The sequence below is a fragment of the Herpailurus yagouaroundi genome, unplaced genomic scaffold (genome assembly GCF_014898765.1).
Source record: "Herpailurus yagouaroundi ecotype Mexico unplaced genomic scaffold, PumYag 198, whole genome shotgun sequence".
NCBI classification, from domain to species: domain Eukaryota; kingdom Metazoa; phylum Chordata; class Mammalia; order Carnivora; family Felidae; genus Herpailurus; species Herpailurus yagouaroundi.
In genome coordinates this window covers 18,502,945-18,519,305 of record NW_024412429.1, presented here as the reverse complement: position 1 = coordinate 18,519,305, position 16,361 = coordinate 18,502,945, and the positions used below count along the sequence as shown (strand labels likewise).

General features: G+C 45.5%; 1 protein-coding gene across 9 annotated transcripts in view; it reads left to right on the top strand.

Moving 5' to 3' along the window:
- Nucleotides 1–16,361, top strand: part of SASH1 (SAM and SH3 domain containing 1) — a 340,008-nt gene that overhangs the window by 245,161 nt on the left and 78,486 nt on the right. For 8 of the 9 annotated variants that reach the window (XM_040448607.1, XM_040448611.1, XM_040448608.1 and 5 more), the window contains 3 exons: nucleotides 9,055–9,095; nucleotides 11,382–11,468; nucleotides 13,803–13,915. In XM_040448607.1, the coding sequence (XP_040304541.1) occupies nucleotides 9,055–9,095; nucleotides 11,382–11,468; nucleotides 13,803–13,915 (241 nt within the window). Of the gene's footprint in view, nucleotides 1–7,426; nucleotides 7,434–9,054; nucleotides 9,096–11,381; nucleotides 11,469–13,802; nucleotides 13,916–16,361 lie in introns of all 9 variants that reach the window. The other variant, XM_040448612.1, reaches the window with a different exon arrangement.

Genomic DNA, 16,361 nt, shown 5'->3' with positions numbered 1-16,361 from the left:
ACCCGACCGACTACTCCACCCGGGCACCCCAGCTATTTTCTTACAACCCGTCAATATAAAGCACCTCATGATGTTGTAAACGCCTGGAAGGTACGGACCATGTTGCATTCATTTCCCTTATCAAGCTGCAGAGGGCTTCATTATCCACGCCAAACAGTAGATACCAAGCAAAGAAAATCATTGTTGGTTGTTTTTATATGAGAATGATCAGTTACTGAACTCCCCGAACTTATGTAAACGTACTGAACTTGCATAAAAAAATAGTATCCTACACCATGTGGTTGGTGTGTCATAGGAATATTCTGATTAGTTACTAAGTGTTCAGGACTTGGGGAGGCATTTGTCACTTCTCAAGGCTGGAATATATATGGTTCCTTTCAGTAGTGTTACAACATCAAAGCTGCCATCCCCACAGCACGTTTGTTATCAGCTTCTTGGACAGGCCGGGCCCATGGAGCGCCAAGCGAAGAATAACATGGCCCAGATGGAGAAGAGGCGACCCACTGGGAGGGTTTCGGAAATCTTGGAAGGTGACGGTATGCTTTCCCGTGTCTCCTTCTCCCTGCCCTGAGCCCACATCTGCGGGCTTGTGCAGCTCTACACTCTGCCCGTTGTATAGTCCCGGCCCGAGAAAGGTTGTAGCTGAGAAACACCCAGGTCGTGGCCCTCCACCATGGGGCGGGGGGATGACATTTGGCTCATTTCTAGGCATGGGACTTCAATTTCTGCGGGTGTCCTGCATCATTCACTTCTGGTACAAGTTACCATTCCACGGATGAAGGAACACGGATCTCTTTCAGTCTACCTTTGTGACGGATTTTCAGACTCGAGAAGGATGGAGGCTGTTCGTGGCCTGGAAAGCCCGTTGGCCACCGCTGAGGTGCCAGGGAACCAGCCCCTTACATGTCAGAAAGCTGAAGTGCTCTCGGAGAAGGACCGAGAGAAACTTGACTCCGCAGGGAGAGCTGGTTGGAGGAAAAGACCCGCAGTCCTAACCGCTAGCATCTTGTTAGTGACGCTTCACATGTACAAACGTGTTCTAAATACCATACAAGTTATAGTTCACCGAAATCTCCAGAAAACGTACGTGATAGGTAATATTGTATCCCTTTTGCATAGCAGGAAACTGGGATTCACTGAGGCAAAGTAATTTGTCGAGTTACTGGTTGGTAAATGGTAGGGCTGGGCTTTGAACACGGGAGGTTGGGCTCTAGAACCCCACATCATGAGCCATGGTGTTAGGTAGCTGTCTGGGCGGGGGTAGTGGGCTGTAGAAAATGTTCCCGTCCGCCCATCTCTACCTTGGCACCATATTCAATCGCTGGTGTGTCTATGTGCGTGCGTGCATGAGTGCTGTTCTAAGAAAAACATGGGTTGCTTTTGTAAAGTGTAATCGAAAAGTAGAACAGGAGTCACTATGTCCATCCTAGCTATTTGGGAGAAATTAATGTTAAAGAGAGAGAGAGAGAGGCTTGATTTGCAGCAGAAAAGATCACATGTGTGGATACCTAGAACTCCCATGTACCTGATGTCATTAGCAGGGGATTGAAGCATAACAAAAATGATTGTTGCTATTGTTGTTAGATTGTTGTTGCGTACCTAGATTGACTGTGTCTCTTATTTTTCTGAATAAGATCCCCCTTGGAAACGTCTCCTATGTAATGACTAGGGTCACCTACAGTGGTTCGGATGGCAATTGTCCACCACAGATATCATTTGAAAAGGGGGGTAGGGCAGAAAAAAAGTTGAAAATGTCAAAACTCATGGCTGGAAGTACCAAACCTTTTAAATGGCCTTTCAGAACTTTTCAGGCGCTCGATCGGTAGGGTAAGAGGTCCTCTTCAAATTGGAAATAAACGTCGGATGGTACTGTTGTTTGGAGATCGTATATCCACACATCACTGCCACTTCTTTGGGAGAGTTGGTATCACCCGATGGGTGGGTCCAAACCATTTCCTGTGGTATATACATCCATACTGAACATCTCTTCAACGTCATCAAAAAATTATTTCGTGTACCCTGTGCCGTATGCAAGAATCTAAATCGGTACAGATCTTACTGTTTAAGGAGGACAATAGGTGATCAGCAAATGGGAATATTATGCTGGACAATGTGGATGAAGACCCACTTACGTCATATTCAGTCATTGTGAGAAAAACAATGGATGTGAGAAAATGTGAATTGCTCGTACCGAGTGCAGTTGAGAAGAGGAATTGTTATGGCCATCTGGATTATTTGAGGGAAGTTAATGCTAAAAAAAAAAATTAAAAGGAGGAACTGTGGCAATATAGAAACTAAGCCGAGCACAGGGCCTAGTGGCCATCGTTGGTGGAATGAGGGTGGCAGGGCTCTGGGCAGAGACCGAGAGCGTTCATCCTTTGGGGTCCGGTGATAGTTATAAGAGGTCACCCTGACTGGGGTCTTGCCAGTTGCCAAGTTCATGTGATTCTAACAGCCCGTTAAGGTAGGTACTGATTTTATCATCACTACCTGACATGAGAGGGAAGGCATGGCTTAGATTTGTGACCGCACTGTCACGGGTGTGCCTGACTCTGAGTGTGTGAGTGCTGAGCATGGGCTGTGTCAGGCCGTTGCCTTGGATTTGGTCCTTCCGACACCTGCCTTGATCATTCACGAAGGTGACCTTGCAACAAAAGCCAGAAGGAGAGACTGGGAATAGGCTGAAATGAAAGAAAAGGCCTGTAGGCATGGAGTGTTTTGACCAGGGTGACAAAGTGTCACCAACGTTGTCATTGATAGTAAATAATCTTGGAGCTCAAAAAATACACCAGATTTGAGCAACAGAATTACTTTCAATCCTAGCCAGTAAGTTTGCAAGTTAAGTTCTATTATGTGCCAGCAGCTGTTGGCAGGGAAGGGCCAGATCTAGGGTGAAGGAAGAGAGACCCCTTGCTCCTTAAACCTGCCTGGCGCTGAGAGTTGAGCAGCTCTAGCACGGTGGACCCCTGTGTCCCTCCTGCCCTGGCTCTGGTCGCATGGGGTCCCATGGCTGACCCTTGAATTTTTATAGCAGACAGTAGATAGCGTAAACAGAAATTTGTTTCATACGTATTTTTGTGAAATAGGGGAGATATGCTCCTATGATGAAAAATATCTTCGATATCCAAAGAATAATAAGAAATACCAAATTTAAGGAATTACCTATTTTCTACAAAATGATTTGTTACGAAATAAGCAAAATGTGAATATAAGTAGTTAGTCATATTTAAGGAAGGCATATCAACTTAGAAGAAATAATCAGCATATAAGAAACCCATGAACACGTAAGAAAAAAATCAACTACTCTAAAGCTCCTCAACCCTTTTAGCTTCTTTTCCCCTCCCACTCCCACGCACAATTCCATAGCACAGATGTCTCCGTCCCTTTTCTGCGTCTTGAGGAAAATGCTACTGGCATTGGGGACCGCCTTGGCAGGCCTGGGATGATGCAGGAAGGGACCCAGACACAGCAAAAGCCCTGATTCAAAATTCAGCAGGAAAGAAACTAATGAAGAAGTGAATTTCCGGAGACTCAAGATAAAGGAAACTTAAAAATCTCTTAAGTATAGGTTTTCCAGTAACGTATAACACATGTTCCATTCTTAGAAATTAGGTTATTGCTTCTCTCTCTCTCTCTCTCTCTCTCTCTCTCTCTCTCTCTCTCTCATAATGAAGTTTTCTGGACAGCCCATCAAAACAAAAACATGAGGTCTATTTTGGGAACTCTTTTTTATGTTTGGGCATTTGTTACACTTTGCTTGCGTGCCGGAGTCAGTATGTTGCAAAGAGAAGGAGTTGCCTTTGCCTAGAGGTACCTGAGACTATTTATGTAAATGGACGTAAGAAGAAAAATGAGCCTGAGCCAAAGTACGTGGCCTCTTTCCTGTCAACTCGCAGACAGAGTCTGCACGAGCAGCATAACCCGATCCTGCTCTTGAAATACTTGGTTCTAAGAAACTCATAGGCCACGTTCACATTTGGTGTTGAAAACATGCTGTCTTCCCCGGTTCTTCTGAGCCTATCATTTTAGTAACTCACCCAGCAACAGGGTTAGGACGCATGTAACGTAATACGAATTTCTCTTGTGTAAACGAGAAACGATAGGGTGATGTGCGTGGGGCGCTGGACTGTGGAGTCAGAGATGTGGCTTCTAAACCCACTTAGGCCCCTGCCTGGCTCTGTGCCCTTATCCGGATTATCGCTCCGTAGTCTCGGGATCGGCGATCCGGTTGGCGATAAGAGTGTTTTCTTTAAGAGGTAGAATTCCACACAAATGTAAAGAATCTCCTTTGGACCTTTGTCTGTTGCTCCTTGTCTGTGGCCACCTGGAGGGCTCTACTGTACAGCCACAGACTCCAGAGAAAAGAAAACAGAGCAACCTAGAATTTACCCTGTCTGGCATCTGAGGCAGCAATATAGCTTGCGTAAAACCGATTTTAATGTTATTTCAGCCGGGAAGGGTGAAAGCGTGTTCCCGGTTTTCCTTCTCCGCACGGACTCCTCCTAAGTCCCGCTGCCTGCTTCACCTTCTTTCCCTGACCTCGAGGACTGGGTTGCCCTTGAGCCCAGGCCTCCTGCCACTTCTCTTCATTGTGTTCAGCTGGTCTTCTGGCTTTAAATGTGCAAGTGATTTCCAAATCCTGATCTCCAGTCCTCAGCAATGCCCGTGAACTCTAGACTCGTATACCCAACTGTGTCTTTAGTATCTCCACGGGGATGTTGAAGAAACACCTCAAACTTCCTATGTGAGAGGAGACCTCTTGCTTTCTTCCTCTGTTCTCTCCCTACCCAGCCTTCCCCACGGGGGTGGGGCACGTGTCATGTCAGCTCATCATTTAGGGTCTCTGTTCACCTCTCCCCTCTTGAGAGAAGACTTCTCTGTCCATCCCATCGAACATTCTCCCCCTTTCTTGATCTACACCGCCCACCTCGCTTCTCGCCCATCCTGAGCTCTAAGAGAACAGAGATCTTAACCTGTCTTATTTACTGCTACATTCTCAATGCCTCAGAGGATGCCAGCCTCATAATGGGAGTTGGATGAATGTGTATTGAAGGAAAGAAAGAATGAATGAGTGGGCGAAAAGAAAGGAATGACACATCTTAAAGAATTTGCTAAAGATTGAGGTAGGATGAAAGGAATTGGTTAAGTTCAGGGATGCTGTCCCTTATTTTCTTTTTATCTCATTCATAAATCGTTTATTGAATTTTCTTAAGTGAACGTGAGTTCAGAGAGGGCTAAAGTAGCTTAGGGATCGTGAGGAAAAATATTTACACTGGGGTCTAATAGTTATTGACATAAAGGTACTTCTGAGATCGAGTTCAACGACTAAATGCGAAACTCGAATTATTCAATGCTTAAGTAGATGTTCAGAGCGCAGAGGGATGCTAATTATTGCGTCCTCATCGTCGAAACCCAGAAACCCATGCTGAGGTTCCCATCCCTTTTACCCTGTTGACAGTGAAAGTGATGGATAGAAAAGGGCTGACGAACCTGCTTCCAGCCTGTGGGTCCCAGGCCTGTGGCGTCTGGCCGCAAGAAGGAGGTGCGGTGAGGAGGCCTCTTTGGAACTGACTTCCGAGCATTAATTTCTTCCACCAGGAGATCAGCAAATGACCCTTTCCACCTGCTGCCATCCAGATTTGGAATTTGGTTACATCATGGGTTTTTGCTCCTGCTGGATAGATTTTATAATCCGTCTCAGGGAGAAAGATGGCATTTCGCATCACCTGCTCTGCCAAGCCTCTCTTTGCAGGGACAATTCACTGCGTCCAAATTAAACTTCATACGATGTCGTTTTCCCCCTTTGCACATTGATGAGTTGGGGAGCCTCACACTTATGAAACACTGGCTTGCTGTTCTTTGGCCAGTGTCTAGGTTGTGAACTCGCGGAACGTTAAAAATAAAAATCCCCGTTTGTCACCGCCAAGATGAATAGAGGAGCTGCAGTGCCATCTGCTGGCCATGTGGGGAAATGCACTCAATCACTAGTGGAAACACATTAACGAAGAGATCGAGAGTGCAAACCTGAGGATAAATTTTAAATATGTGTCATGAATTGAAGAGAGTAGATAAAAATAAAAAATTATAAGCTAGAATTTTATAGAGGAAAGCACATTTATATCTTGTGATAGCTGTGTGGTAGTGAGAACTTCTCTTTTTAGGCAGTGTGGGTCCTTGAGTATTTTTATAGTAGAAGACGTTCTTATTTTGCAGGAAGAATGAAAAATGGGTTGGAAAATAGAAGTTAGCCTTTGCGTTTTTTTTAAATAATAGGATAGAGTCCATTTTACATACGTTTTATCCAGAGAGGAAGAGCCCACCATCTGGGAGAAAGACAACTGGGTTGCCAGTGACTGGGGATGACCCTGTTGGCCTCTCACCAGCTGGTGGAACCTCGGGCCACTTCTGGGGGCTGAGTGATGAACCGTCTGACTCTTGATTTCTGCTCTGGTCATGATCTCATGGTTCGTGGGATCAAGCCCTACACTGGGCTCTGCGCTGACAGTGCTGAACCTGCTTGGGACTCTCTCTCCCTCTCTCTCTGCCCTCTCACACACTCTTTCTCCCAAAATAAATAAATAAACTTAAAAAAAACCCTTTAATTCAATAAAATTCCTTACAACTCAGTAAGGGTGTATTATTCTAAATCAGCAAAGGACTAAAGAAAATCAATGTTTCTTGAGGCCATTTTCCCCATGAAAAGATTTCTTCTAGAAAAAAGCAAAAGTTCACATATTTATAGTTTATTACATAGTTAAGCAGTTGATCAAGAGCTGGGGATATTTGATATCTTTGATCCTTAGCAATTAGGTCAAGACTCTCCTAGTCCTTAGAGTGAGTGAGTTTAAAAATAAATGTGGTGCTCTTTTTGCTGTATGCAGCAGACAAAAGTCGTAGATGGCTGTGCTGGAAGGTCATGACCAGTTGAGTGGACTGATGCATATTACCATGGCTTTGAGCTCAAAATGCGAGAGTAAAAAAAAAAAAAAAAAAAAACCTACAAAACTTAAGAACCCAAACTTTAGCTCAAATATTATTTCTTTAGAAAGGTTTTCAGCCTTAATCCCCAGCCAACTGGCCAACTGTCTATAGTTTGTTCTTCAGCTGCCATTGTGCCTTGCCTGTAATTCTGTGGCTCTGAGCGCTTTGATTGTACTGCTTCTGTTCCTTCTTCTTTTCTTCCTCCTTCTGCACCCCTGCCCTCCCTTCCCCTTCCTCCTGCTGTTCCTTCTCCTTTGCAAGTACTTCTCATTTGTTCACATTTTGTCACCCTCCCTACATCAAGAGTCTCATTTCTTCCTTATCATCCATATACCTTACTCGTAATAGCATTCAGTCCCTTTTTGCTGAATGAATTAAAAACTGAAATGGCTTTTTAAATATCTTCAGTCATTTTCATTTTCATTTTGTGTGGATGGGAGGGCAGAGAGTAAGTAGATCCTTGGGGCTAAATCCTGGCGCAATTCGATGATGAGGTAGATTTTCCCTATTTTCTGTCTTCACAGCATCTCAGTAAGGGGAAATCATGACTTCAGACCGAGCTGTGGTCCTCAGCAAATGAGAGGATGCCTCCCCCTACTTCTGTTCTTAGCACCCCCCGCCCTCCCCTCATCGATAGGAGAGGTTTGTTAGATTCGTGTGCTAGTCGGAAACGGTTCTCTTCTCTCATTGAGGGTTTGAAGGGATTGCTGGGGCCTGAGCCTCTGTGCTCACCTGGCAGCCAGCGGTCAGTTAGTATCCATGCACCTGCTCTAAAGAGAGATGGCCCATCACAGGTGACCCTGCGTGACAGAAAGGCCCTTCCTGCCCTCTCTGGTCACCTTCAATTCGAGAGGTCGTTTCACCTGTAAGGCGGGCAGCAGATCACCATTTGCCTATTCTGCTTCTCTTCCTCTGACCTCTTCAGGGTAACACGGTTCTAGACTCCCGACCTCGGTCTTCCCATGCATTCTCACATCCAGGAGAGTTTTGTCAGATGCCCCCGCCTTCCTCCCTGGCAGAGGAACTTGTATTGGGAAGATTCAGGTATAAACCCCTGAGTAGCTGTGCTTCTGTGCGGAGGCAGGTTCCTTCTTCCTGGTTTTCCCTGTCAGCAAGTGGACACTGAACTCACTTACCTCTAGGCGTCGGACCCACTTAATGAAAGACTGCGCTCCACCTCTACTCTGACCTTTTTGAGAGAACCCATTTTACCTTTCTTTGATTTCTTCGCTTCTTGCTCTAAGTTGGTGTCTGTCCATGTGTTTGCAAGAGAAACGCTTAATTGATTGGTTTGGGGCTGTGTTCATGTTTCAAGGTATTTTGGCTTTTGTCTGTATCCGCGGTCACAAACGGGCAGCCAGGGCACGGTGGGGTGTGGGCCAAATTTGGTGCCCAGACATGTATTGATTAACTTGGACACATTTTTACAAACATTGAATTATTTGCCATCACTGGAAAATGTGGAGCTCTTCTCCCCCCCCTTTAAAAAAAAAAAAGCAGATTTCCTGGCTTCTCTTCGAACATAGAAAGATCTAGCAAGGTGGAGAGCGTGCTTGCGAATTGTCAGAAACCAACTGCAGAAACTACGCACTGTTTCCCCTCCCCAACTTTTGTTTGGAGCGTCTGATCTCCTACATTCCTCCTACAGCTGACCACTTTACTCACCTGCTGGCTTAAGGGGCTGGCATATGGTGTTGGGTCTTGATTTTTATTATTATTTGCTTTGTCTTCCCCACTTACACAAGAGACTTCTCGATGGCGATAACCTAACATGTAGTTCATAGTTCACACAAGTGGATTATCCGGTGATCATCTAGTAAAATCCATTCCCTTCATTCAATGGAGGTCTTACCCTGGAGTGAATCTTCACTACATGTTGACCAATGGGTCATGAGTGTGTTTCTAGAAAAGCAGCAGCTGGCTAGATAAGGGCAGTGGTAAACACCCTATCAGAATTACCCTGGCTCTGCTGGTGGTGTTGATGCTGGGTCAGACGAATTGGGAGGGTTTTCAGTTCTCACACCAACGCAAGGCTCCCTGGTAATCAGACTTTTTTTTTTTTTCTTTTTCTAGGAGCACTCTTCCTAAGTCAAACTCAGAAGACGGCTCTGTAGGTCAGTACTCCTTTTCTTGGTTTAATGACTTAAAAGAATTTTAATACTTTATAGAACATCCAAATGGTGAAAAAACAAAAACCACAAAGAATGTTTCCACCCAGAAAGAAACACTGTTAAGATTTCGATACATACCTTTCCTTTCTTTTTTTTTTGCCCTGTATTTGTGTGGGCTTTCTTTTAAACATAATTGGGATCATACTTTACATATTATAATTTTTTTGTATTGAATAGGTCCTGAGCATTTTCCCACGTTGATTGAATATTCTTTGCAGTAAAAAAATTTAAATCTGTATAATATTCCGTCATATTGGATGAGCCATAATTCAATCAACCATCGCTTCTTTGCTGGACGTTTAAGTTGCTTCTAATTTTTGCTCTCAGAGAATTGCCACTATCCTAAAAATCCATGAACCTATCCCTGATCATGTCCCTAGGATGAATTCTCTGATTTGGAACTTCTGAATCAAATATTATGCACAATTAAGGTCTTACACGTCTTATATTTCCTTGATTATAAAATCCAGTCTTGATTTAGTAACACCTTTTCTGTTTGGGTCAGAGTGAGCCTGGTAAGGTCGATTGTGATCAGGAGCAGAAGTGCTCAGATCAGGTTTCAACTTGGGAGTTGAATCATGACCCTTCCAATTCAGTGGCTATGGCCTTGGGCAAGTCTCTTGCCTCCTGAAGCCTTGGTTTTCTCATCCACTAAATGGAAAACAATAATACATCATGTTCCTTGTACGTATCAAATGAAATAAACCATTAGCTAGCAAAGTGCCTGGGTATGGTAAGTGCTCAATAAATGTTAGCTATTATTTATTTTTTAATTTGTACCTCCATTTTGGAAGCATTAAAATAGAAGAAGGTTGGGGGGGGGGGGAGTATACCTTCCAGTAAAAAGAAATACATTATAATCCCTAATTGCCCTAGAGAAAGGTTGCCTTAGTGATAATCCTACCTCTGCTTTAACCCTGCGTGGCTGTTATTTGCTGCAGTGTTTAGCCAGAGACAGCAGGTGCCATCAAGGTCACTTTCAAGATTGTGAGTACATAGGAAGTCTCGGCCTAGCTGGCATGGGTTTTATCCCGTAGCTCCAGGGTGTATCGGAACTTAAATGAGGGCATCTTGTTGTGACACACGATGCCTTTTCTAGCCCGGGAGCCCTGTGGACACGGGTTTCCACACGTCTGTTTTGTGCCATATCGCCTGGCACCACCAGTCTAGACTGTGGAGACCCAACAGCGCATGACTCCGCTGGGTCCTGTTTCCAGTGGCCGCAGAGCAACCAGACACCAAATGGTGACAGCGACAAAGCCTCTGCTTTGAGCGTGCCACGTCTACGTGAGAGCTGCTCCTTCGTTTCATTTTTAAATAAAGACCCACTCTGTTCTTTTTATGTGCTCGCTTCCTTTCCTTTTGCCTTTGCAAAGGTATTCTGTATCAGTGACGATCAGAATCCTACCGAACACTGCAGATGTCTGGCCACGGCAGTGACATTGTTGTTAAGACAAGTGAGACTATTCCCAGAACCGTCGGGGGTTGGGGGGGAGGGGAGGGAGGAGGGGTCCCATTTGGGAGAGGTCACAGCAGGATCGCGGTCTGCTCTTCTTGTCATGGAACCCTGGGTAGCTGCAGACGGTAGGTCACCAAGTAGCCCGAATGCCAGAGGGGTGGGAGTCTCCTCTCCCATCCCGCCCACACCACGGCTGCACCCACGAGCACTCCACACCCTAGAGAAGGCATGCAGGTCAACCCCACAGGCCCATGGGACCAGCTCTGTTGACTAATGCCCACGGGACATGCCAACCATTCTGTTCTCTTCATTAAATCTGGAATAACAGAACGAAGTCAAGGTGGGGATCCACACCAGGGATCACGGCAAAACAAAGTTAACTTCTTAAAGCATCCTATTTGTGGTCGGGTCGAAATAATTGTGGCCGAGACCAGAGGGGGAGAATCTACCACAAGCCAAGACGAGGCAGAATTAGACATCCTAGTTAGACAACATCAAAGCGAATATAAGAATGTGTGTTTGGCCTGCCTTTTTGATGTTTCTTTATTTCTCATCTTAGCCCCACTGCACCATTACTCGCTGCTAGGAAATTTGCATTTCTTTTAAACAACTTTTTAGGCATTTCCAAGTCTTTCACAAACTAAAAGAGAAAAACTGTCTTTTTGTGAAATCAAAGTATTCTTATAAGCTTTGAATTCTAAAGAAGAGGCTACTTTTGTTATTAATGAATTTATTGCTTGTGCCTCCCCCCCCCACTTTTGTTTTTAAAGGAAAAGGAGATTGGAAGAAGAAAAATAAGTATTTCTGGCAGAACTTCCGAAAGAACCAGAAAGGAATAATGAGACAGACTTCAAAAGGTACTGTTACAGCTGACGGACAGTAGGTCCCTTTAGCTCTCAAATGCAGGGAAGCCCTGTGCCACTGGTCTAACTGCACGCTAGAGTGTCAGTGACTCTTTGCCTGGGCTCGTAAAGTCTTCAACTTCTCTGACATTGCCTTCATTACATTAAGACTTCACCCCAGTGGTGTTTTGTTTGTTTTTTAAATCAAAGAAAATAAGATGAGAAGAGTCTGGCCAATCTTCCTTTTCATAGGTCTGACGGCAAAGACCAAATCTTTTGTTTTCTCGGTCGCGCCAACCTCAAGAAGATCCTGACCCACCAAGATCTATCCTAAAAGGGTCTAGAAAGCCATAGCATTTGTTAGGGTTGGACCCACCCCCCACCCAGTCCTGCCACTTGGGGCCTTTGCAGTCTTCTGAACTTGCGACGCTTCTCTGTGGCAGGGACAGTTACGGGGTTGGGAAACTCTAACGGTCTGACATCATGGGAATTTGCCTGGGCGGCTTTGTGAAGGGAGTCCTGCCCTCCTCTTGGCCGTTTCTTTGTTGTTGTTTATATAGTAAGTAAATATGTCGTCCCTTTGCGGCCCCGTTATGTAATTTATGTTTCCCCAGTATTCAGAGAGGGAACAGAAACAGAAAACAAAGCCACTTCTGGATTCCGGTCCAGCCGAATGAGGTTATCATGAGATGAAAACTTTCAGTTGCTCACCAGTGACACTGTTTGTTTTCTTTTACAAAGTCGTAGCGTCCTACCCTGTTCAGAATGCTTCCCCAGTCATTGGGACACACGGAAATGAGAAAAGCAGACAGGGACAGCACGTACACTGGTTAGCGCACCTGGGTCCTCGGCAACATTCGGTGGGGCCATTTCAGTTGTCCTGCCATAAAGCTAGGACGCTTCAACGTTGCCAGTGTTTCCTTTTGGTACGCACCCAGGATCACTTGGGATGCAGAGTAAGCCTTGGATCCCAACAAAGTCTTATTTAGAAAGAAAGGAAAGGAAAAAGAGAGCGAGAAAGGGATGGGGGGAGGGAGGAAGCCAATAGTTTGCTGGTGCGTGTGGATTTAAACAAACACACACACAAAAACAAAACCAAATCCAGCCAGCTCCCCATCGCCCCCTCCACCATCGGAGGCGACGCAGATAGTAAAATGAATCAAACCAGCAGGCTTGTCTCCTCACCCAGCACACGCTATTATTCTTCCGGACAAGTAGATGAGTGGCGAAGGGAGCGTGAGTGGTATTTCTGGACTGATTGATTACAAAATGGAAATGAGATAGGGAAACCCGGGGGAACGTGAATTCCAGGGTTGCCCCGACTGCAGCGGGTTCCTGCCGATCTGCGGCCGGACTCTTGTACTGTCCCTCTAGACCAAGGGCAAATTTAGCCGTAGCCCAGCATCCTAGTGACACCGAGGCTGGCAAAGTATGCGTAAGAAAGATCGGGCAGGAGAAAGATGAGCGACCGGAGTGTGGGCTTGTTCCCAGTCTGTTTCATTACAGCCTCACACGCTGACCAAAAGCACACAAGCCAACGTGGCTCACGTATATTACAGGCAGCGGCCATCCGTTGGCTTTGCGGGAAAGCACTTTGGAAGGATCCTAGCGAGGATGGCCCCGAGCAGTTCTGGCTGCCTTCAGTTTTGAGTGGCAGGCTGAGTTCCCTCCCAGTTTGGATGCGTATTTATGACGAGGCTTTCAGATGTATACATATATGATAACCTTCCCTCCAGTGAACCAAAATGCCGCATCCCTGCGACTGTATTTATTTGTGCTTCTCCTGTGAGGAACGACAGTCACACAGTTTAGGAAGAATCTAGGGTCTCACCGGGCTGTAGGTCTTGTTCTGCCGCTGACTCTGTGACCTTCAAGTTCTGTGTCGTGAAAGAGGGGTCCCTCCGTCCCCTCCCCAAAAAACTTTCCTCTTGTTCATATTTGAAATGGAAGGACACAGAGGACCATAGCCAAAGGAGCTTTGGAATGCTTATCGGCTCTAAGCAGGTCTTTAAATTAGGTCTCCATCCCCCGCTGCTATTCCAGACTTCCTGTCAGCTTTCTTCCAAAACTCCTCTGCTAGACCCTCCATCACAAAGGCTCTGATCATTTTGAAGGGTCTGTGTCTATGGTAACGTCCATAGGCTCTCGGAGCCTATTTCTCGATAAGATAGACTCGTTGGCTTATTCGAAAGTAGCCCGTTACTGCTTCTCTTGCTCCAGTAACGTACCGTGCTACACAGTGCCCTTGAATTACCTCCTTCTCTAGCCCGGAACGAACGAGGAACTTTCAGGATTAGCATTCTGTTTTCTCTTTTTTCTTCATTCCGGTCTTTTGTCTTCAATCTCTAGGAGAAGATGTGGGCTACGTGGCCAGCGAGATAACAATGAGTGATGAGGAACGGATTCAGCTGATGATGATGGTCAAGGAGAAGATGATCACCATCGAGGAAGCACTTGCAAGGGTAAGAGCATAGATGATTTGGTTTACATTTGTGAGTCCTCGGCCCCCCTGACATGGAACAATGTTTGGGGACTGCTGAAGCCTGAATGTTTACATCCGCCCTCCCCACCACAACCCCCAGATCCATATATTAAATTCCCATGCCCAATGCCGTGTTATTTGGAGGGAAAGCCTTTGGGGGTACTTAGGTTCTAAGGGTGGAGTCCTCATGAATAGACTGAGTGAGCTTATAAAAGAGGCCCCAGAGAGTTCCCACACCCCTTCCCCCATGTGAAGACCCATGGTGAGAACATTGCTATCTGTGAACCGGGAAGCAGGTCCTTACCACACATTCAATCTGCCATCCCCTTGATCTGGGACTTTCTAGCCTCCAGAATGATGAGGAATTTCTGTTGTTTTTAAGCCACCTGCTCTATGGCAGTTTGTTATCGGAGCTGTAGGGGACTAAAACCGGTGCCTCAGAGGGTACAGGAATAGATGAAAATAGCGTTTTGATGATACTTTGGTGGCGGTCATCAGGTACCTATGTTATCGGATAAAATTCTGATTCCACTCTCTTTACTTAATACACGCATTCCATGTTGTAAGTTTTGATTTCCATCTTCAGCGACTACATGAATAAATGTATGGCAAATAGTTTTGAGCTGTGGACCACTTTAACGAGGAAAATGACTCTCTGAATGCCATGGCAAAATTCACAAGCCTCATCAAAAGATTGCTAAGAACGTAATAAGGACAAAAAATTAGTAAATAAAAAGCCGAGTAAAATTTAATATAGGACAACCATTGCAAACGTCGGTTCCGTAAGAGACTATCACAAATGAAACTTTGAATAACCTAAAAGTTAAGCTTTAGGTCTACTTTAAACTTTTGCTTCCTTTTATTTCTAAGTAGATATTAATTACAGTTTAGTGTGGCACACACTTTTTGCTCAGAGTTAAATAGAGCACTAAAAGAACCTAATTAACCCTTAGGGGACTGGGGTAGCATTTGTTACTGAGGTCACAGTTATTAAGAGATTTCCTACTTGGTTGTTGCCAAACCAACTGACTGATGGACTCTTGGGTTTCCACTTTGATCAGCTGGTTTGGTGCTGTGTAGACAGTGATAAATTCGGCAGGTTTAGAAACAAACGAAAACTTTTAAGTCACCAAGGAACCATTTAATGTGTTAAGACTAGACCACGAAGTAGAATCTTAAAGACCTGAAACCTTGAAACTGTGACAGGAACCCTCAATTTAGTTTAGTGTACCTGACTCTAAACCTCAACAGTTTAAAAGAAAAAGAAAACACGTTAATTTATTGCTGAGACAATTATGGATGGGGGGGGGAGAAAAAGCACTTGAAAGGAATGGGAGGTGGGACTGGGTGTAGCAGGAGGCCTGAAGGCCAAGGCCACCTTCAGATGCCCATCTGCTGACTTCTCTTGCTCCGTCGACTCGAAAAACTGGAGGTGACCTTGGCCTGCAGTGTCCCTGGTGGACCAAAGTAGTGCTGGGCCAGCGATGGAACAGATGACAGGTGCCAACCCCTTGTCCTTGCTGCAGATCCCCTTTCACACTCGGCCCGGTCTCCCTCCTCCACCACCCCTCTGGCCACCTGGCCCAGCTGCCAGCGGAGACACAGAGTCCTCCGTGTATTTTCTTTCCAGTTCCGTTCCTTGAACATGGCATGGCATTTGGGGAAATATCCAACTGGATGCCTAGAAGATGCATGTGAGAAACACGAACCTGCATTTAGTTTTACCGCGACAGGCGAGATGTTTACTTCTGGGGAGAAATGCCGCTCACCTTGCCCTTTTAATCATGAAAATGAAGATCAGAATGCAGACGATGTCTACAGTCGTCTGGCCACACCTATGTTTGGAAAGGGAGTTGCATGCGATGTACCTAATCCAGTTTTCCTGGAGCAGAAGAAAATATTAAAAGTGGCCTTGGGCCGCCTGGGTGGCTCAGTTGGTTGAGGTTCTGATTCTTGATTCCGGCTCAGGTCATGATCTCACGGTTCGGGGGTTCGAGTCCCACGTCAGGTTCCACACGGACAGTGGAGCCTGCTTGGGATTCTCTCTTTGCTCCTCCCCCGCTCATGTGTGCGCACACGCGTGCACTCTCTCTTTCTGTCTCTCAAAATAAATACAGACTTTCTAAAAAGCGGCCTTAACATGGTCAGTTTTAGGTAGCACATTTCTCCCATGCAAGTAATAATCAGGCCTGACCCTGCTTGGCTTCCGAGATCAGGCGAGATCGGGTGCGTTCAGGGTGGGAGGCCCGTAGACTAGGTGGCACAGGTCTCTACTTTGAAAAGCAACAAAGGAGTATTTTCAAAGTTGGAGAGAAAAGTTAATTCGAAGCTCTGTCCGACCCGATCATTTTACCAGCTAGCCATTGTTTACAGGAAAGGAAATCAGAAGTTAACGCCACACGAAGGTGACACGGCGGTGTGTGGAT